This window comes from Petaurus breviceps, unplaced genomic scaffold (genome assembly GCF_028583685.1).
Source record: "Petaurus breviceps papuanus isolate PSGF00001 unplaced genomic scaffold, PetGlider_PUasm1.0 90731, whole genome shotgun sequence".
Lineage (NCBI taxonomy): Eukaryota > Metazoa > Chordata > Mammalia > Diprotodontia > Petauridae > Petaurus > Petaurus breviceps.
The window spans coordinates 3622108-3644947 of record NW_027187325.1 but is presented as its reverse complement, the minus strand read 5'-3'; the positions used below and the strand labels follow the sequence as shown (position 1 = coordinate 3644947).

At 37.0% G+C, this 22840-nt stretch overlaps 1 protein-coding gene and 1 pseudogene across 2 annotated transcripts in view; both read left to right on the top strand.

The window, feature by feature from the left end:
• CNTNAP5 (contactin associated protein family member 5) overlaps positions 1-14973 on the top strand; it is a 934370-nt gene extending 919397 nt beyond the window's left edge. For both annotated transcript variants that reach the window (XM_069066887.1, XM_069066888.1), the window contains exon 24: positions 7637-14973. In XM_069066887.1, coding sequence (XP_068922988.1) covers positions 7637-7833 — 197 coding nt within the window. In that variant the 3' untranslated portion in view covers positions 7834-14973. The remainder of the gene's footprint in view (positions 1-7636) is intronic.
• Positions 14974-22405: 7432 nt separating this feature from the next.
• Positions 22406-22840, top strand: part of LOC138145203 (polyglutamine-binding protein 1-like) — an 863-nt pseudogene continuing 428 nt past the window's right edge.

Genomic DNA, 22840 nt, shown 5'->3' with positions numbered 1-22840 from the left:
AGTGAAGGCTGTTGCTCAATCTCTTAGGCTCTTCTGCAAGCCCAAGTCTAGATCTCCATAGCCCATGCATTGCAGGCACATGATTGATGTGCAGCAGTGCCATATTTTTTTCAGCTCCATTCTCTACTACTTAATCATCTGAAACCTCATTCCCTATAGTCTGTTTCCTTCACCTCCTTCCTTTTTCATCATCCACCTTATCCCTCAGATTTCTCTGCTAGACTTATTGGAGAATCTATCTCTCTCATTTAGTAAATGCAGAGCCAATTCCTAGAAAAGACCCATGTTAGTTTCCTTAAAGTCATGATTTTAAAATATTCTATTTCTACATGCTACTTTATAAGACTCTTCATGCAATAGGTGTTTGATCCTTTAAATGATTCTTTATTAAATAAAAGAAAATATTAGTACTTCTTAACATAAAAAGCTTTTCAGCTGAGGCACAGTCAAGGAATGATATTCCAAAAGTAAATTTCTTTTTTTTTTTTTAAAGCAATCGAGGTTAAGTAACTTGCTCAAGGTTACACGGCCAGTTATTTCTGGGTGTGGTGCTGAATATCTGAGCCCGGATTTGATCCAGGTCATCCTGACACTGGAGCTGGTGCTCTTACTTGCTGAGCCACCTGGCCGCCCCTAAGCAAATGGGGTTAAGTAACTTGCTCAAGGTTACACGGCCAGGTGTTTCTGGGTGGGTGCTAAGTGTCTGAGCCCGGGATTCGATCTCCAGGTCTTCTCAACACTGGAGCCGGTGCTCTTACTCGCTGTGCTACCTGGCCGCCCCCCAAAAAAGGAAATTTCTAATTGTCATGGAGTTTTTCTTATCAGAGATATAAAACTTAATGAGTATACATACATATATAAGTATATGTGTGTATGCATATATATTGTGTGTATATAAATTATAGGAGTTATAGCAAGCACACAAATTATAAAACACTCTGTATTGACCATGTTCTTCACCCTCTAGATGTGTCTGATTCCTGGAGAGAGTGGATTCAATCCTTTTAATATGAAGTTGGTCTGGTACATGTGTAGATAGGTGTTTTGTTCCTCGTGGCTCTTCACTTTGGGCATCCTTTTTCTCCCTCATGGTATCACCACCAAGTTTGTTTTTACATCTGGGACCAGTGATGGGCTAATCACTACTTTATGCTGTTGGTCTAGCTTCTTAAAAGAGCAGGCATCTTGGGAATTGAGTTAGTTGATGATTGGGCTGAGTCAAGCAGGTTATTTCTCAGGTTAAGCTCCTTGCCAAACACAGCTATAGTTACTACCAGTTCTGGTGGTCTCCATTACTGATTCTATTTGCTAAGGGAAGCTATGATAGTTCTTGCAGTCTTTTTAAACTAACAAGGATGTTGCCTTCTTGATCACATTTTTATACATATTTTAAATTAACAAATGAATAAATAGAAATGAAACAGGTTCCATGAATTTTTAAGCGCATCGTAGCTGGGTGAGATTTGAGGAGTACAACTTGCTGCATTCCCTTCTCTCTCCAACCTGCCTCCCCTCCCCCCAAGAAGCTCACAATATTCTTCTTCATTTGACATCCACCAGGGAAAAAAGTGAGAAATTTTTTTCACATTTTTTTAAATGTACCATCAGTTCTCTTACTTTGGTCAATTTCATCCCCATAGCACCAGACCCTTAATCACTGGTGATTGGGAGTGTTATAATAAGAGCTTTATTTATTGGATTGAAATATGACAGAGAAGATAGTATATACTCAGTCTATCTAATTCACAAAGGAAGGGCAAAACTGTGCACGTTTTAAAATCAGGTCTCATTGACCAATCTCCCCATCACACATCAAATTATATATGCACATATACATATATACACATATACATATATACACATATATATATGTGTGTGTTTAAAACCATAGCATTATCTATGATAGAAGAACCATTCTCTGTGAGAATTTCTGGCCATAACTTCTTCTATGATAAGCAATATATTGGGTGCTGTTCTAATATTTCTGTCTAGGTTCCCAGGATTTCTCTTCCCTATAGAGTATTTCACCTGAAAGTGTTTTCAGAGTTTATATCTTGTGATTTGAAGCCATGTACTCACTTTTATCACAAAGTACTACCAGTGAAACATTTTGGGTTAGGAATCCAAGGGTTTTGACAAGTCCAGTCCCATTCTTCACTCTACTGTTAGTCCTGCCTCCCTAAAGGAGAAAAGTAAGTCATTTAACTCTCAAATAGTAAAGGAAGAACATTCAAAATAGTAAATACTTACACAAAGTATCATGAACTCAGGAGTTTGGCCAAATATCTCATTCAGTCATATCTACATTTACTTGATATGATCTCCATGAAATCTGATCCATCATTTCATCATTAAATGCCTCTTCTTATTGTGATGCTGAAGCAGCCCTAAATCAGGGAACTTTCAGGAAATTCATTTTCATATTCTTCAAACCAGTTCTTTCTCATTATTTCCTCCATTTAACCAGACATAAAAATTCTGTGGGTCCATCATTCTATGCATTCAGTTCAACCTCAGCACTATCACACTATGTCAGATCTTCATTGCTTCTTTGGGTTGTGTTATTTTTAGTATCCTAACTAACCTCTGCCATTTTCCTTATTTATTTTCTAGGTATTTCACAGTCTACTACAATGGTCATCTTGCTAAAGTGCAATTCTGAATATATTATGTTCTTGCTCAAAAATGTAAAGCAGTATATAAATGTCAATTGCCACAATTAAAATTGTCTAATTTTATGTTAATATATGGGTTTCTTAACACTTATTTTATTTATTTTAACATTCTTTTCATTTTAAATTTTGAATTCCAAATTCTCTCCTTCTCTTATCATCGCCCACCCCTTCAGAAGGCAAGATACATGATATCAATTATACATGTGAAATCATACAAAACATATTTTAATATTAGTCATATTTCCAAAAAGAGCAAGAAAAGTAAAGGGAGATAACTGTACTTCGATTTTCACATCAAATTTTGTATTCCAGTTCTCTCTATGGAGGTAGATAGCATTTTTTTAAATCACAAATCCTTTGAAATTGTGTTGGATTATTGTATCGATCAGAATAGCCAAATCTTTTACGGCTCATCATCATTAAAATATTGCTGTTACTGTTCACAATGATCTTCCAGTTTTTCTCTTGTCACTTTGCAGTGGTTCATATAGCTCTAAGCTGTGCTTTTTGTGAAACTAGTTCTTCTTATAGCACAATTGCAGTTCATCATGATCATTATGCCACAATTTGTTCAGCCATTCCCCAAATGATGAGAATCCCCTTGATTTCAAATTCTTTGCCACCACAAAAAAAATGATACACACATATGCATACATGTATGCACAAATATATATGTATGTGTGTGTTTGTATATACACATACACATCCATCCATCCATCCTTTTCCTTTTTGTTTGATATCATTGGGGTGCAGGTCTAGTAGTAATATTGTTGGGTCAAAGAGTATTATATAGCTAGTCCTTTGGGTATAGTTCCAAATTGTTCTCCAAAATGGTTGTACCTATTCACTGCTCCACCAGTATTGTTTTACTATACATATTTCTGATTCATCCCCTTGAGCATTTGTCATTTCTTATAGTTGAAAGGTGGTACATCAGAGTAGTTTTAATTTGCATTTCTCTAATCAAAAGATAATTAGAGAATTTTTTCATATGACTATAGATAGCTTTGATTTCTTCTTCTGAAAACTTCATGTTTACATCATTTGACCATTTATTAATTGGGGAATAGTTATTGTTTTTATAAATTTAACTCAGTTTTTTATTCACTAGATATTTGAGAAATGAGGCCTTTATCAGAGAAACATATTTTTTTTTAATATATGACTTCATTGTCTCTGGGACCTTTTACCATAATATAGTTTTCCTGATTATCTCAATTAGGTCTATTTTTGCTTTTGCTTTCTCTGAGATCATGTTAACTACTACTGCTTTTATTTTCTTTTTTTCAACTTCAGCTAAAGCATATTAGATTTTGCTCCAACCCTTTCTTTTAAATCTGTATGTCTTTTTGTTTTAAGTATATCCCTTGTAAACAGTGTATTGTTGGATTCTGGTTTCTAATTCAATCTGCTGTCTGCTTTCGTTTTATGAGTGAGCTCATCTCATTCATGTTCACAGTTGTGATTGCTAACAGTACACTTCCCTCTATCTTATTTTCTTCTATTTACCCTTCTCTCACTCTCTTTATCCTGTCCCTCCTCAAAAGTCTATTTTGCTTCTAAACACTGCCTTTGTTAGTCTGCTCTCTTTTCTTATTCTTCCACCCATTTCTCTTATCTCCTTCCTTTCTTATTTTTCAATTGGGCAAATTACTTTTTTAAACATAACTGAGTATATTTTTTCTTCCCTTTTTTAATGAATTCCAATGAGAGTGAGGTTCAAGCATTGCCTGCCACCACCACCCCCATTTCCCCCTGCATTGAAAAAACTCTTACTTGCTTGTTTCTTTTATAAGAAATATACCCCCTTTCTACCTCTCCCTTCCCTTTTCTTTCAGTGCATCCCTCTTTCTCACCCCTTAACATTATTTTTGGAGATCATACCAACATAACTGACTTATACCATGCTTTTTATCTATGTAAACTCCTTTTAACTGTCATAAGGAGAAGGTTCTTAGGCATTATATGAATCATTTTCCCATACTTGAATGTAAATAGTTTAAACTTATGATTTAATTTTCATGTTTACCTTTTTGTGTTTTTCTAGAACCTTATATTTGAAAGTCAAATTTTCCTCTCATCTCTGGTCTTTTCATCAGGATTGCTTGAAAGTCCCATCTTCCATTAAATATTTTTTCCCCTGAAGGATTACACTCAGATTTCCTGGTAGATTATTCTTAATTGTAACTCCAACTCTTTTGCCTTCTAGAATATTGTATTCTAAGCCCTCTCTTTCTTTAACATGGAAGCTGCTATGTCTTATGTGATACTCACTGGGGCTCCACAATATTTGAATTGTTTCTTTCTAGCTGCTTGAAGTATTTTCTTTTTGACCTGGGAGCTCTGGAATTTGACTATAGTGTTCCTCGGAGTTTTCATTTTGGAATCTCTGTTAGGAGGTAGTCAGTTTATTCTTTCAATTTTTATTTTATGCTTTGTATCTAAAATATCAGGGCAGTTTTCCTTGATAATTTCTTGAAATGTGATATCTAATGCTCTTTTTTTGATCGTGACTTTCAGGTATTTCAATAATTCTTAAATTATCTCTCCTAGATCTATTTTTCAGGTCAGCTATTTTTCAAATGAGATATTTCATATTTTCTTCTATTTTTCTTCATTATTTTGAGTTTGATTTATTGTTTCTTGATGTATTATACAGTCTGTAACTTTCATCTGCCCAATTCAAATTTTTAAGGAATTATTTTCTTCAGTGAGATATTGTACCTCTTTTTCCATGCAGCCAATTCTGCTTTCTGTTTTTTAAGGAGTTTTCCTCATCGGATTTTTGTTCCTCTTTTACCATTTGGGCAACTCTGGCTTTGTTTGTTTTTGCTTTTGTTTGTTTTGGCAATTGGGGTTAAATGATTTCCCCCAGTTCACACAGCAAGTAAATGTCTGAGATGGATTTAAATTCAGGTCCTCCTCATTCCATGGCCAGCATTCTATCCTCTGCAGCTAGCTGCCCCCATAACTCTATTTTTTAAGGTGTTATTTTCTTCAGCGTTTTTATGTTTCTTTTCAACACTGTTGACCTTCTTCTTCTTCCTCTTCTTCCATCTTCTTCTTGTTCCCTCTTCTTCTTGTTACCTCTTCTTCTTCTTCCCTCTTCTCCTTCTCTCTCTCATTTCTTATTTTTTCCCTCCATGATTCACCTCTGTTTTTTTTTACTCTTTAAGGAATTCTTATTGAGTGTTTGTCTAATTAGCATTATTCTTTGAGGCATTTTATACCTGTTTTAACATTGTTGTCTTCTGAGTTTATGTCTTGGTCTTCCCTTTCACTGTGGTAGCATTTGCTAGTCAAATTCGTTGTTGTTTGCTATTTTTCCAGGCTATTTTTGGACTTTTAACTTTATATTAAAGCTGATCTCTGCTTACCTGGAGTTGGGCAAGTATTGTTCCAAGATTCTTAGTTTTTCATACTTCTTTTTTTCAGAGCTAGTTCTAGGGGGTCTGCAAATTTTTGGTACTTCCAAGGTTGTGTGATCTTAGTAGAGGTGTGGTTACTGCTCTCCTGGTCTGCCCTCTGGTAATTCCCATGGATGGGACTCTGCTCCCCTGCAGTGGCAAGTGCTAATAGGTCTTTCTTGCTTTGGTACTGTGACCAGAAACCTGCTCCCTTGTTACTGACCAACAGCATGGCTCTCAGCCTTGGAATTGTGACCCAGATGTGAGTGTGGGCAATGGATTTGCTAAAAGAGGCACCTGTACCCAATACCACTCTAATCTCTTTCTGATCAGTCATCTGACCCACTTACTGTCTCTGGAATGAGAGCTCCTAAAACTTCTGCTGCTACAACTGAGTTCCTGACAAACTTCCATCCCTATGCAACAGACTTCTACCAACATGAAAGTTTCTTAGGACGAAAAAAAGTCTCACCTTGACCTTTTCTTGGCTCCACTGCTCTAAAATTTGATTTGAGGTGTTACTTTTGTTTTTGTTTTTGGAGGGGGGAGGGCAGGGCCATTGGGGTTAAGTGAATTGCCCAAGGTCACATGGCTAGTAAAGGTTAAGTATCTGAGGCTGGATTTGAACTCAGGTCCTCCTGACTTCAGGGCCAGTGCTCTATTCACTGTACCACCTAGTCACCCCACTGAGGTGTTATTTTAAAGTTGGTTAGATGGGAATGTTGGGAGAGTTCAGCTCATTGGATACCCCTAATCTGCCATTTTATAAGCTAACAACATCTTCCTAATGCCTACAAAATTATGTTAGAATATCAGAACCTGATATTCAAGATCTTCTATGCTGTAGCCCAACATATTTTTTTTTCTAGAATTTCTCCCACAACTCCCCTGAACATAAAAATAAACTGGCCAGGGGCAGCCAGGTAGCACAGCGAGTAACAGCACTGGCTCCAGTGTCAGGATGACCTGGGGATCAAATCCGGACTCAGATACTTAGCACCACACACAGAAATAACTGGTCATATAACTTTGAGCAAGTTACTTAACCCCAATTGCTTAAAAATAAAAGTAAACTGGCCTAATAATAATTCTCTAAATACTCTTTTCAATTTCCTACCTCCTTGCTTCTTTTTTTTTTCTTTAATTTCTTCTTTCCCCCATTCCCACATCTATTAGCTACTATCCCATGTACACTTTAGAGGCTAAATCAAGTGCTCACTTCTTCCTGAAATTTTCCTTGTGCCCTTAACTGGATTGTCAATGGATGGGGAGACTAGAGTGAGCTTAGATGTCATTGAATCATGTATTTAGAGCTAGATGTATCTGCAGAAGCCCTCTAATGCAACATTTACTTTTAGTTGAGTAAACAGGTCCCCTGAAGTTAAATAATTTGCCCAAGGTCGCAAAGATATGGAGTAACAAAATTTTTACTGGAACCCAGTCTTCTGACTGCAAATTCTTTTTCTGCCCTGTGACCCCTCAACCTTTCTGCATGATAGGTAACATGTGATTTATTTTGGTTTTTTTATGTGTTTCTCTCCTGTTTCTTTCTAGGTGTAATAGCAGTGGTGATATTCATCATCTTCTGCATCATTGGTATCATGACTCGATTCCTTTACCAACATAAACACTCACATCGAACTAACCAGATGAAGGAGAAAGAATACCCAGAGAATTTGGACAGTTCCTTTAGAAATGACATTGACTTGCAGAACACAGTAAGCGAGTGTAAACGGGAGTATTTCATCTGATGGACTAAATGGTCCCTACAAATTCTTTTCTCCCCTTTCTTTTTGTTAGCTCCTTCCTCCTTATTTGGTTTCTTTTTTTGCTTTTGAGAAGACCCTATCCTTCCCTTTTCTCCAACCTGAAGAGACTCCCAACAACTATTATACCACCACCTCTGCACAAGCCTGTCCTGGTGACAACGACCACTCAAGAGACCTGCTATACTACTTTAGACCGAATAAGAGCCACATGTGTGCATGGTTGCCTATCGTTCGTTGTTTTTTTCTATTTCCACAGTTTCTGAAGTACTTTCTTACATCCCACATCTACTCATTCTATTAGATCTGCATCTACACTATGTGACTAGTGATGCAGTAGTTCATTTAGAAATCTCTTCCCGACCCTCATGCTTCCGTTTGTGGAATAGAGACAAGAGAGAAATCCTGAATTCCTGATTTGTTTCTGGGGTACCTTCAAAGGTCCAAGAGAGATTTTTGTTGTCGCTGTTGTTGTTGTCGTTGTTGTTAACTTACCATAGGCAGCTCCTACCCTGATTCCCTCCCCTTTTACTATAACTTTTAGGCTCTGAAAATTTGCAAATATAGGATTACTGATAGTAGCAACAGGTACAAAGAAATTAATGTGCACCTCACTCAACACCCTCTTGTGGGGTTGATCATTTAGAACAGCATTCAATAATATAAATCTAGGTGAAGCATGGGGAAAAATAGTAGCTTGAAATTAAAAGGGAAAAAAATAAAAGAAAGCTGCTAAAATTAGATTTTCTGTAACTGCACTGATGCCTCTTTTCAATTTTATATGAAATGTTAGCTAGGCTACTGCCTAGTGGTGTCAGAGGTCCAAGAAGTGATGGCATAAGAAAATCCAGGTAAAATTTCTAAAATACTCAGCATCATGAAGTAGCATACGCTTATTACGTAACTTGAAGAACTGCATGAAAGAAAATAAATACTTAAGATTGGAGTAAAGCAAGGGTTAAATTGCATTAACCCTTTTGGGTAGATAGATTCAGTTGCATTCCAAATGTATGCTTATTCTGACCACTTTCAAAATATTGTTTATAATTAGATGAGTTGGTTATGCTCACATCATTGGGGAAGTGTAGATTGGTAATCTTGCTAACAGTGGTTTTCATATGAGATCAGAACTATGTAACCCTTAAAAATGTTGTACCTTCTTCATCAGAAAGTCCCAGAGATAGACCTAAACCAAGGATTAGAGCCTCCAGATGAGGTAGTTTTTGTAACCTCTCTTTGGTAGATCTTCGAATTTGTTTTGTTCTTTATTAATCACCTTAAAAAACAAACAAACAAGCCTGTAACCTTTTGCCCCTTGACCAACATGGAGAAATGGAAGGGGGGGGAATCCCCACAAAATACCAATGGAATGATCCACAGATGTGTATGCCATTCCCTGATTCTGTTTACATGACAAACTTGATTTTGAAAACAATTACTGCTTTGCTGCTTCTAGGCCCTGACAGTTACCAGACTCTCCATTTTGTTCTCAGTGTTTATATTACATTTGATTATATAATGCTCCCTTTGCGTGACAGGACTTCCAATGTTGAGCTCATTAGCTCCATTCTCTTCAGATTTCTCTTTGATTTTGGTGACTGAAATCATAGGAAAATGATTTTTTCTTACATTTGGGTTTCTCTGCTTTGGGGTCTTACACTAAAGAATAAGATTGTTCCTCATTTTCCAGTGTCTGTGAGCTCCTCTAGCACCTCATTGTTTTCATTATGTCTTTCGTCTTAGTAAATATTTTTAAGTGATTATAATAAGGATGCAATGTTTCTTTCCTCTTATGAACGTAATTGACTTTAATAAACAAAAAGTTATTTTAATTGTATATCTCCCCCATATACCAACACCCCACTCCAGATTGTCAGTTTTGAATTTTCTAATTCTAAAAATGTAGCGTAAATCAGTTTTCTGCTAGGCAATATACTCTTCTTTTTCTGAAATAAAAGACACAATAAAGAATAGAAAGTCTAGCCTGAAGCATCTCCAATAATGAAATGTAAAGAAAAGGGAGTGTGTGAGTGATAAAGCTGAAATTCTTTATCATTCAAGCTTTTGGAAGAGGAGGCTGCTTTTCTTTTTTTTATTTTGGCTGACATGGCTCAGATGAAAAAAAAAATGCAAGTCTCACAAAGGCCAAAGCAGAACAATTTGATTTTCTCACCTACTTCTGTATGTATTAAGGGAGCAGTAGAGAGATTGAACACCAACATGACTGTATCACTAGCACATATATGCTTGTGCATGTACAGACATGTCAGTGCATCTGCAGACACAATATGTACATTATATATATATATATACATACATATATATATATATATATACACATATATACCCTGGTTTAAAGAGAGATTCATGCATACAGCACTATGTCACTCATGCCAGGTGAGACTCATAACAAAATCAGGTTTGTTAAGAGAGTACTTGAAAGCTCATTTATCTAATTCTGGAGAGCTATCTCTCAGTGCATCTAATTGAATAGCAAATAAGTAAGCTATGCCCTTTAAAGTCAAATGGAATTCACATTGGTAAGAGGTGAGCACTTATTCACCCCTGTCCTTTTTTTCTGGAAGGATGTATCCTTGCTGTTTCATGCAATTGTTAAAGTTCAAGACTGTTGCGTCCCTTGGGTAATTAAATACAATCCCAAGAAACACATGTAAAGTCTGTCAGATCCCATATAATACTATATTATCCTACTTTTCCCTCTTGCCCAATCGATGGGTTTCCTAAATGCATAATGGAGTTCTGTGAGTCATCTCAGCTTTCCATTTAGACCCTTAACACATAGTAATCACTTTAAAAACATTATGAAATACTGTCACTTTACAGCAAAACCAAAAAAAAAGACAAATAAAAAAAGATCTTGTATAATTTCACATTTAAAAGAAGCTCTGTCACTGATGTTATTACCACCAAATAAATGTCCTATTTTCTTAGTCCATACCAAGTTGTAGTGTATTTCACTTATCCTAGGAGTATTTTTAATACTCCCTGTACCATGCATCATTTACTCAGGTTATACTTCCCAGTTTACTATGAGACATCCATCTAGAATAAAGAAAATGGATCTTTTCCTAAAGCCTATTGTACAAATATTTTAGATTCCTGTATTCTTTATCACATGTATTTGGGGCATTTACTTTAGGAGAAATGACTTCAAGAATTATATCCACATCTCTGTTTTATAGGCAAAAAGAAGATAAATTATAACTCCTTCCCTTCTCCAATATCAGATCTACTACTGTATATCCACTATTAGCATCAGGGTTTAAATTAAATAAAAAGCTAATTATCCTATCTGAGGTCCGTCACTTTTTAAAAATTTCACAATGAAGATTTAAGGAATTTTTTTTCTGCATTAATAGTAATTGGTCACTTTTTATGCCAGCTAACCCACTTCTCATCATCTTATAAGCATCTGTTTTAGGCAATTGATGCCTTATCTATGAATACAAGTTCTTGGAGAGAGTCATTGACAAACTATATGACAGATCAAATTATTATGAACAGTCAGTCAGGATGCTCTCCATGAATCTACAGAGTGCTTTGGGGTCTGAATTATTTTGAGCCTTTCCTCTTTTCTATTCTTTTTTTGCCTAGGCAGATACAAATTGTGGTAGTCATTACATGATACTCCAAAATGCTCCTATTTAGAAGTCTAAACTTATAAAACTGAACATAAAACTGAAGTCCTGGGACCTCTGTTTCACATACCATATCTTCCTCTCTGACCTCCTTTTCTCCCACCTGCATAAATTTCCATCGATTCATAATACTTTTCAAAACTTATAGCCCCTTTGTTCTTTCTTCAGTGTGGAGTTATCCTTTCTGCTAATGTGGTGCAATTTCTACTTTTGTTATTCTCCTGGCCTTTTACGAATGTTCCTGCAATGACAATGAAGGCTAGAGACATAGATGGAATGAGCTTCATTAATTTTCTAATGTTATTATTCTTCCATCATGCCCTAAACCCCTCAATAGAAGAATAATTTGAGAGAGCCCTTGAGCTCCACATGGAAAATAGTCTTTAGTAACAGGACTAATTAAGTGTTCTTAGTGGTGACTGTCTTACCAAGTGAATTTTCACAAAGCAGGGTAACATCCAGAAAGAATATCTTTCCATCCAGTGGTTAACTGCTGTCCTACCTTGGTAGCTGGATATTTTTCAATGAAAGAGAACATGAAGAAAGAACTGTCTATCACATAGGATGAAAGGCATGAGGCCACATGGATTCATGCTCTGTCTTTCCTCCCCAAAAGCTTGACAATGTAACATCTGTTAGTTTCCCTTTTCCTTGCATGTCCTTTTATTAAGATAAATGCAAATAATATCCCTGGTTAACTAAGGGACATTTGGACAATGTATTTTCCTCTCACTTCTTTTCATTTCCTAAAAGTATGTTTTTATTTCTCTGTCTTTCTTGTTTTCCACAGGTTTCTTTAGATGTACCCCCCACCCCCAAAAAAAGCAAATAAAAAAGGTAATAAATAATAACCAATAGAAGGAATCATAGGTAAACCCCATATTTGAATATCTGAAAAGCAACTGAGTGCTGGTTTAGGTTTTTAATGCAGTTTGGCTATGTTTTCCTTTGAAATGACAAATAATATAATTGAATTATTTCCAAGTGCTGTTTTTAGTCCCCACCCCTTTACAACAAAGCAAACCAAAACAAAAAAACACTTACTTTCACAGTTATCAGGCTTAAGCTGTTTTTTATTTCTTTTTCATTGTTCTCTGGCTCTCAGATTTGATTTCACTAATTCAAAGTAGTTGAATGCACTGTGGAGAAGAAAGAAAAAAAAATCACAAGGTTTTTTTTTTTTAAGGCTTGTTATATAAGTTTTCTCCAAGAAATACTGAATATTTTTTCCCTATTTAGTGTGGGAAATTTGGTATCACCTTAAACATAAAAAATACATTAAAAAAAATCTATAGGACTGGCCCTAGTGGTGTTAAACCTCTGAGCAAAATTAGCATTGTTCTGTTAAGACGTATTTTGATTTTTTAAATACTGGTTACCTGAACTATGACCAATTTGCCAGGACTTTTGGCTAGTCTTACATGAAAATCAAGTTTAGAAATTCAAGTTCTTATTTTTGCAATTTTATTTCTTCCTTCTTTTCTTTCTTTTTTCTATTTCTTTCTCTTTTTCTCTTTCTTTTTCTCCTTTTTTCCCCCATGGAGGTACTCTGAGGAGGAAAAAAAGCACACTTTTCAGTGAAAATATTGTACTTTGTAATCTAGTTGTCTGTCTTTTGTAATGTTTAGAGTCTACAAACGACTGAGCAGATCTAAGGATTAAGGCAACTATTTAGAAACATCAGACATATTTCTTGAGCACTTGGGCTAGTGTTGGAAGGATCAGACCTGGATAGGGCTATCCTAATCTGTTAGTGGTAGCTATCCCCTTTACAAAATACCCCATGCACTGGGGAATGTCTGTAGCCCTTTAGAATAAGCATATTCTATCTTAGTAACACCAAGGGCTTTGCATGGGGAGTTATTTATTCACATCTGCATGACATTCTTAGAATCCAACCCCAGCCATCCTCCTGCTATATGTCAGCTAAATACTTTATTTAGTCATTAACTGCTGTTACATAAGACCCTTGTCATGTAAAGTATCTACATTGAAGTCCATCTTTACCAAAGTTAATTGTAAATGAAATTCTATTGATTTGTGTTTGCAAAACTGGAAAGCTTTCACATTTTATTCCCTGGGCTTATCGTATTGAAGCAGAATCATATTGCCATATGCAGTGGTTTTTCAGGGCCAATTTAGTTAGATAGTTTCTCCCCTTCTATGGTGCTGCTATCTCCAGCATCATAAAGTTAATATATCAGCTTTCCTCTTTAAGGATGGTCTTCCCTACTATAATTAAGTAGGGGATGTTCTTAGCATTGCTGGTGATGGATTTGCATTAATCTGTTCATATTCTATCACCCAACCCTTTTAGGGATCCAGGGCACACATTGGCCCAATAGTCAGATAGGGTTGGGGTATAGCCTCTATATAAAGAATAAGGTGGTTAACTGGCCTATATGGGACTTAAGTCCATGATCTTGTCCTTGTCATTGCAATGCTCTAACAAGGCTTAGACTCTAACACTATAATTAGAGAGGGAGAGGTGGAGAGAAAAAGAAAGACATGCAGTATGCAACATAAGCATCACATTATATTTGCTGGCACCTCATGTGAATGTGGTCCTTTTCAATATGTCTTTAAAGGATAATAAGGCTAAGTGAGTTTGCTTTGTCATACATGCTGACAATAAAATATCCTTTGAAAGTTTTAAATGAAATATTAACACAATCTCTTCCCTTTGAATGACAGCAGAGTCTCAACTTCTGTAACCTCATTCTGCCTCAAATCTGCCTTCAGGGAAACAGTAAACCTCACTCACAATGACTTAACAAGGGTGCAGGGACAGCTTCCTTATTTACCGAGGTATCAGAATGAGGAACATTTTCATTGTGGATCTGGGGACACTATTTCCAAACGATTCCCTTTGCCTGTTGTACATGGCTGAATTCTCTTGTTCTCAGCCCCTAGATTAGGTAATAATATTATTAGCAGGTACAAGTGTTGAAAGCCTCCAAAGAAGCATTGCCTTATCAGATGAGGTGTGAACAATAAGTCCTCACTGTGTAAATGACATTTTTTAGTCAGGGAGTTTATCCTCACCATCATGTAGGATCCCTTGACTTCTAGGAATTAGAGAAGAAAAGTCATTTTCAATCAGTGAGAATAAAAAGAATGAAGACAAAAAAGTCTCAGTTACAGTAAAAAATGAATAAATATAGATGAATTGATGAATGAATAAATAAACTTCACCTCTCCTTGTACCCTTGCCCAAGTCCTTTGTGAAGGTCTAGATTTTATTTCCACTGTCTGAATTTTTTTTAATAGTCCCAAGGGATGTTGCCTCAATCTGAGTCTGTTTTGTAGACCATGTAACATGTCTTAATACACTGTATGGGGAAGAAAGGTTAGCCTTAGCTTCTTTTGTTTTCTATGGTTACTGTTGTACAGGAGAAAGACTTAAACTGTAAATAATGTATATTTAATAAAGAAAGACTTTTGTATGATTTTGTGTGGAAGACAACTGTGTCCTGCTGTGTTTTCTTAGGTTAATGAACAGCCAAGCTATTAATTCCACAACTATCATTTTCATTCCTTTAGACCATTAAATCCCAAACAACATGACTATGGAGCTTCTGGTAAAACATGAAACTCCCAATCCTTGAGTTTATTGATTTTGAACATGGCTAAAAGTGCTGTCACAAGATCTTTCATCACTTGGTTGATTAATCTTGGTCCGGAGCACCTGCTTCCCAGTGTGTCAGTTTGATAAAAAAAAAAAGTCTACTTATGTTCTCCCATGTTGTCTTGATTACAGAACTCTTATAAACCCCAATGACTTTTCTAAATGACCTCCTGGGTTCATATTTATATTAGTCAGCTTTCAGACTCTTATCTCTCCTGCTCCTTATTTTCAACATGATGATATGGATTTAGAGAGAAAATGAACACAAATGATTTAAATATTGTTTAATTCAAGTCCTTCTATTGGATCTCTTGTGGGTACCTATCAGAGTCTCAGGGACTGTAGAGAATGGAGGAAGAATGATGGAGCAATAATGCTGATTTGGTGCTCAAGCAACTTGGGTTCGATCACCAATTCTGCCATTGACTGTGTTACTTTGGGTTTAATCTCTTTCTGTGGGCCTCAGTTTCTTTCTTCCTTTTTTTTTAATGAGTTGGCCTATATTTAGGGGCCTCTAAGATTCCTTTCCAACCTAAATCTGTGACTGCTTGCTCTTATCTTCTAGGAGAAATAACACAAGACTCAGTTCTAGTTCTATTACTAGCTAGACATGTGGCCTTCAGTTTTGCCTCTCCGGTTTTTAGTTTTCTCATTTATGAAGTAGAATTGAATCATATGATCTCTAGGGGCCCTTTCAATACAACAATACACAATCCTAACTAAAAATCTCTGCCTCTTTAGGTGCTATAAAACCCTTTGGAGAGATATGAAAAATATTAGAGAATCCATGACAAGGTACAATTAAGTCCTAAGGTGAAGATAACCAAATTTACATAGAAGTTAACATTTTTTCTTTTCACATTTGTATTTGATATCAGGCATGGGGATGGGAGAGGATAATATTATCTTTGATCTGTGCAGATATGTGGCATAAAAAATTAGAAACTAGTGACACTAGATTTTCTTAATGCACAGGTATGGATTTTATTATTTGTGTGTGTGTTAGCCCAGAGAGAAAGAATGTCAACAGGCATGCTTTCATTTGATCCAGTAAGGGATTATTCAGCTTCCATAAATCTGGCTCAGACTGGGTTGAAAAGAATGTTGAATGAATGAATCAAAGTCATGGATAAGTATAGTTCTGACACCATCCTACTGTGGCTGCTAACTGCCAAGCTAGAGGTCTATGGATGTGAAATCCATCTGTAGCAGACAGAAAGGGAGGGGTTATGGAGAAGGGAATGGGAAAGTTAATGACAGCTCTGACTGGGAGAAACAGCAGCTCAGACTTAGCCATCACTCTCTTAGGAGCTGAAAGCCTGTTTTGAAAAGGCCTGAGAGAATTAGGGCTTGTCTTTGAAAATGGCTTTTGCTAGAGTATGGGAGAATTGCCATTCAGTTACATGAACACTAGGACACTTGCCATGAAAAGATGCAAACAAACAGCTCTCCCTTAGCCTGCCTCTCTCCTGCCCGATTCTCTGCCCCATGGGAAATAAAGTGACTTTCTCTTGTCTACTCAGCTACCTGGAATAGTGTACAAGGAACAATGGCATTATGTTAGCATTCCAAAGGTAATAGGTATAGAGAAAACTCATAATTCTAGAATTCGAGATATTCAGTTTCAGAGACCTTCACGGACTCCTGCTTCTTGCTTCAAGTGCCACTACAACTCTGACTTCTACTGCAAGAACCAGAAGCACAGGCTCTTCATAAATAGGAGGGGACAAAAAGGTGAGTAAAGAATTTTAACACCCTCAGGGTTTCCCTTCCCCAATGCAATCATACCTAAGATTTAAACAGAGAGAGACAGACAAACAGACAGAGAATCAGAGAGAGCAGTAAGAGAGACAGAGAGACAGAGATCATAACAAATAACAAAGTGAAGTATACTGGGTCTGGAGTCATGGAAGACCTGAGTTTAGAGTCCATCTCAGACCCTAGCTGAGGGATCCTGGTAAAGTCATTTGAATCTTCTAAGACTCATTTTCCTTATCTAATAGGGGAAAATAATTTCAGAGGTTGTGATGAAGATTGAAGGAGATTAATACCTGTTAATCTTTTTTTTTTCTTTTTGGAGAGCAATTGGGATTAAGTGACTTGCCCAAGGTCACACGGCTAGTTTTTGTGTTACGTATCTGTGGCTGTATCTAAACCCAGGTTCTCCTGACTCTAGGGCTGGTGCTGTATTCACTGTTACATGTAGCCACCAAATACCTGTAAATCTTAAGGTGCTATATGCCTGACTTCATTTAATCCCTATAAATCAATCAACACATATTCATCAGTAACCTAAAGTATATTTGAGATACAGGCAAAAGTGAGGCAAGCTACATGGTTGACTTTGGAGTCAAGGAAGACCTGAATTCAAATTTAACCTCAGGCTCTTACTGTCTGTGTGACTGTTGGCAAGTCACTTAACCTTGTTTGCCTCAGTTTCTCATCTGTAAAATGAACTGGAAAAGGAAATCACAAACCACTCCAGTATTCTTGCCAAGAAAATCCCAAATGGGGTCACAGAGAATTAGATATGACTGAAATGAGTGAATAACAATAAAACAGACACAAGTGAGATAGCTCCTCTCTTTTCATGTCAAGGCAATATGCATTTATTAAGTAACTACTATGTGCTAATAATTTTACTAAGTAATGGGGATTTAAAAACAATAGTCCTGCTCTAGGATCTTAGAGGAAGATGAAATCTAATCAACTCATTGTAAACAAGTTCTCTCCAGGATAGATTATAAATAATTGATAGAGGGAAGGTACTAGCCTTAAGGTGGATCAAGAACTGGGACTTGAAGATAACCATGGAACCCAGGAGTGGAGATGATTTGGGAGGAAATTCCTGGCTTGGAAAATATCCAAAAAAAAAATACATGAAATTTGGAAGTGGGATGTTTTGGTGAAGGAGCAGTAAAGAGGATGGTATCCTTGAAACACAGTGACCTGATGGAATTAAGATTATTGGAAGATTGGGAAGTAGGACAGGGCCAGGTTGTGAAGAGCTTTAAAATCTATATTTGACCTGGAGTAGTAGGAAATGACTGCGGTTAACTGAGTAAGGGAGTGACATACTTAGATCTGCCTTACAGGAAGAACAATTTGACCATTGACTGGAAGCTGAATTTGAGCAGGAAGACTCCTGAAGCAACCACCAGGTTATGGTCATGAGCTCTAGCAGGAGGTAATAAGGGAGTGTCCTAGGATGCTGGCAGTATCAGAGGGGACTAAAGCATATATAAAAAGGATATTGTGAAGGTAGACCAAACTTAACTTGTCAACTCATTGAATTTGTGGGATGTTAGATGGAGGAGCAAAGGGTGAGACAGAAGTGGCAAGCCTCGGTGACTAAGAAGTGGTAGTATCATTGAAAGTAATAGTAAAGTTAAGACTGAGAGATGGTTTGGGGGAAAGATAACCATTTTAATTTTCATATAATGTTAAGATATCTAAGGGAATCCAGTTCAAGATGTTCAACAGGAAATTAGATATGTGACACTGGAGATAAGGAGAAAGGTTAGGGCTGAATAAAGAGTTCTGAGAAGTATATGCATGAAGATTATTTTTAAGTAATTGGATTTAAGTAACTTGCTCAAGGTTACATGACCAGGTGTTTCTGGGTGGGTGCTAAGTGTCTGAGCCCGGATTTGATCCCAGGTCATCCCAACATGACTCTGGGGCTGGTGCTCTTACTCACTGTGCTACCTGGCCGCCCCCTGCATGAAGATTCTAATAGAATCAGTGAGAGCAAATGAAATCACTAAGGGAAATAGTATGGATGGAAAAGAGAAGACAGTCCAAAAAAGTATTGGGAGGGAGAGGGCAATCATGGACATGAATGGATAAAGTAGGCATGACCTGTATAAAGATCCAGGAAGGGAAACTGAGGAGCAATCAATAAGGTGGGAAGAGAATCAAGAGAGAAAATTATACAAATTAAGAGAAAAATTAGTTCAAAGAAGAAGTTTATATATCATGTCAAATCCTACAAAGGCACTGAGAAGGATTTACATGGATAAAAATATATTTGGCAAATACAATATCATTAGTACCTTTGAAAAATGCAGTTTTCATTGAATGATGAAGTCAGAAGCTAGAATGAACTCAAGAAAAGTAAGAGAAAAGGACATGGATGCACCAATTGTAAATAGCCTCGTCCTTTTCTAGGAGTTGACTCACAATGGAGAGATAGAGAATGGTAGCTCAAGGGGACAAATGGATGAAATGAATAATTTGGGGGTATGGGCAAGATGAGCATTATAGAGGAGGAAATCCACTGCAGAGGACAGACTAGAATGAGATTAACTGTGATGTGAAGAGTATGTCTTGGCAAAGAAAAGAGCCACTTCTTCATGTGAGGCAGGTATGAAAGAAGCAACGATGGTAGAAACTATCTGACTAATGTGAGATGAGGTGGAGGTGAAGCTAAAAGAGTATACAAAAAGAAGAGTAATCATGGGAGGTATAAAGAGGGATGAAAAGGTTTGGGAAAGCTGCTAAGATTGATAGGAGAGTAAATCAAGAAGAATGTCAAAGAGTAATCTGGGCAGCTAGGTGACACAGTGGATAGCGCATTGCATCTAGAGTCACTGACTTGCTGTCATTGAATAGGTCCCCAACTGAAGATCAAGGGAAAACGTCATTTCTCTATTGGCCTTGGAGTTGGGGTGGGGCAGTGGAGGACCTTCAATGAAATAGACAGCTTCCAAGTATTTACGATGAACAGTTCAAAGCTGTGTTCCCATTTTATAAACACAGAAGTCAAGAAAATAGTGACAATATAAACATGAATGAAAAATTATGTAATTAAACAAGGATAAACTGCTTGCCTTCTAATACAGAGGAATGGTACCTGTTTACTCTGCACTTTAGCATCATTAGAGGTAATAGAGACAGTCAAATTAGTCAGAAGCTGAGTTTGGTTCTATGAGGTCTTAATGACATTAAAAGAAGAATGGAAAGATAAGATGAATAAAGTGTGGAGGAAGAGAAAAATGAGAGTAATGTTGGGGAAAATCACTAACCACAGTTCAAAAGAATTCATGCTGAAAAATGTACATCCTTCCCCAGAAAAAGAACCTGGGATAGAAGCATGAAGTACTTAGAGTGCAGAATGAGAATTTTTTTGGGGGGTGGAGACAACATCACCAATACCGAAATTTGTTTTCCTTGATTTCATTTTTGTAATAAGGGTTTTGTTTTTCGTTCATACTGCAGATGGTGATGAAGTGGAGAGTAAAAGAAAATGTGGTTATTTCATGATTAAAAAAATAAAAATCCCTAAAATTCTCTATATTTTGGTCTTGCAGTTATTATTGCTATGTATTATTATAATAATTTAACAAATATTTGTTAAATATCTAAAATGTGCTGGGGGTTTTGAATTAAAAAATGAAATAAGACATAGGTCCTATTTTCAAGCACCTTGGTTAGTAGTCTACACACAGACACAGACACACACACACACTATTATTTCTAATTATATCAATGAAATTTGAAGTTAAATTACCTCTATCCTATTTTTTGCGTCTGTATATGTGTGTCTTTGGGTATGCTTCCTTCTTTTAATGAATTGAGATTCGACTGAGGTATAAGTTTCAACCACACTCTCCACAGCTTTGTTTTTATGAACATCTACTTGCATGCCTCAGTTATGTGAGATAATCCTCAATATGCACGTAAATTTATTTGTAGGCATGTATGTATGTACATAAATTTGAAAAATAACAAGTTTTTCCAAAAGTTCAAAATAAAATATATCATAAGTATATCAATAATTACAAATTTTTGATAAAGACAATAGAGTCTCTACATTAATAAAAAATAAAGAGTAGGTGGAATAGTAAAAACAAAGTGTAAGGGAGAAGATAGGACTTGATTAGCTAGAAGGGAGAGTGAAGGGTGAGTTAATCAGAAAAGGGTACACATTATTCCACATAAAATGAAAAAAAAATGAATAGGTACAAGAAAACCCAAAATGTATGGGGTGAAGGATTCATTTCAAAGTCATAAAAAGACAAGGCTGAAAAAATGAATGCTAAGATCAAAGCAAAGATAGCCTTGAATAGGAAGAAAAAGACAGCTTAGACTTAATGCTACAGGTAATGTAAAGCATTTGAAATCCTTTGAGTAGAGATTGTGACATGTCCAAGGGAAGCAAGAAGGATGAATCTGGTTGCTTTTCCATGATGGCTTTGAAGTTGAAATGGATTTACTCCAGAAATTTTAGGCCAGTGAGTTTCACATGGATAACTGACAAAAGACATCAGGACAATCCAAAAGAACATCAGTGTGCAGTCTCCTGCAAGAGCTCAAGATACTCTGCAATAGCCAACTTAGCTTTGTAAAGTTGAAATCATTTCAGAGTAACTTACGTTTTCCATGAATGGGTTATAGAACAGTAGGGGCAAACAATTTAGTCTATTTTGATTTTAATAGGAATTCCCATCGCTTCTACTTCACAAGGCACTCTCCTTTGCAAGGCAAGACAATGTAATCTTACTGGTAGTCCATAGGTGTAACTCAAAAATTAAAATTATCAGGCATTAAAATTAGCTCACCTTAAGCTGGATCAACACACTAAGTATGAAGTGGGTCAATTATCTTTCATATTTATAAACCTAGAAGAAATAATGGAGGCAATCTTTGTAAAAAACGATGCTTCGTTTGATGGGTCCAATTAATAATTATCAAAAAGAAGAAACGTTCCTTCAAATGACTTAAGAAAAACATTGTACCATACAGGATTAAATCCATTTGGTATATGGTGAGGTGATAAATTAAGGGGGATGGGGAAAAGCAAATACAGAATAGAGAAGGATTTCTAGGCAAGACACCAAGAAAAATGAACTGGAAATCAGAGATGAACAAAGCAAAATACTAATGTCAATATAATGATATTGTAATAGAAGTTTAAAAAAAGTTATTAGGGAATATTGTTTTTAATGGTAAATATGGGGAAAAAAATAAATAATTATTCTGGGTCCTCCTTAGAAAAAAAAAATATTATAGTACAGAGTTCACATTTACTCACTAAGGCCTAAAATGATGTGAAGAGACAGTACCATGGCTGGTAAGAGTCGTGTACAAAGTTAATTCCCTCTCACCATCTCAAAATAGGTAGAAATTTACTAAAGAACTTTCGTTTAAAAAGAATGATACTTCGGCAGAAGGAAGCTGGCAGGCTGAGGAGCAGGTCGGCAGCTGCTGGGCTGCCTGTCCCCTCCCGCCCCCCATCCGCCAGCACCACCTCCCCAGGCTCGCCCCCATGCCGCTCCCTGCTGCCCTCCAGACCCGCCTCGCCAAGAGAGGGCTCCTCAAGCTGGTGGAACCCGAGCCAGAGGAAGAAATCATTGGCGAGGATTATGACCACGACCCCGTGGACTACGAGGCCACTCGCCTCGAAGGGCTGCCCCCCCACTGGTACAAAGTCTTCGATCCGGTGTGGGTGTGCGGCCTTCCCCGCTACTGGGCCGTGAAGACGGACCTCGTGTCCTGGCTCAACCCCCACGACCCCACCCGGTCATCACCAAGGTGGCCAAGAAACTCAAGGGCAACTTGGAGCCGGAGGCAGAGATGGACTGTGCCCACGAGAGGCCGGACCGAGGCTGCGAGGGGCCGGAGCGAGGCTGCGGGGGGCCGGAGCGAGGCTGAGGGAGGCCGGACCGAGTCTGAGAGGCCGGACCGAGGCTACGAGAGGAGG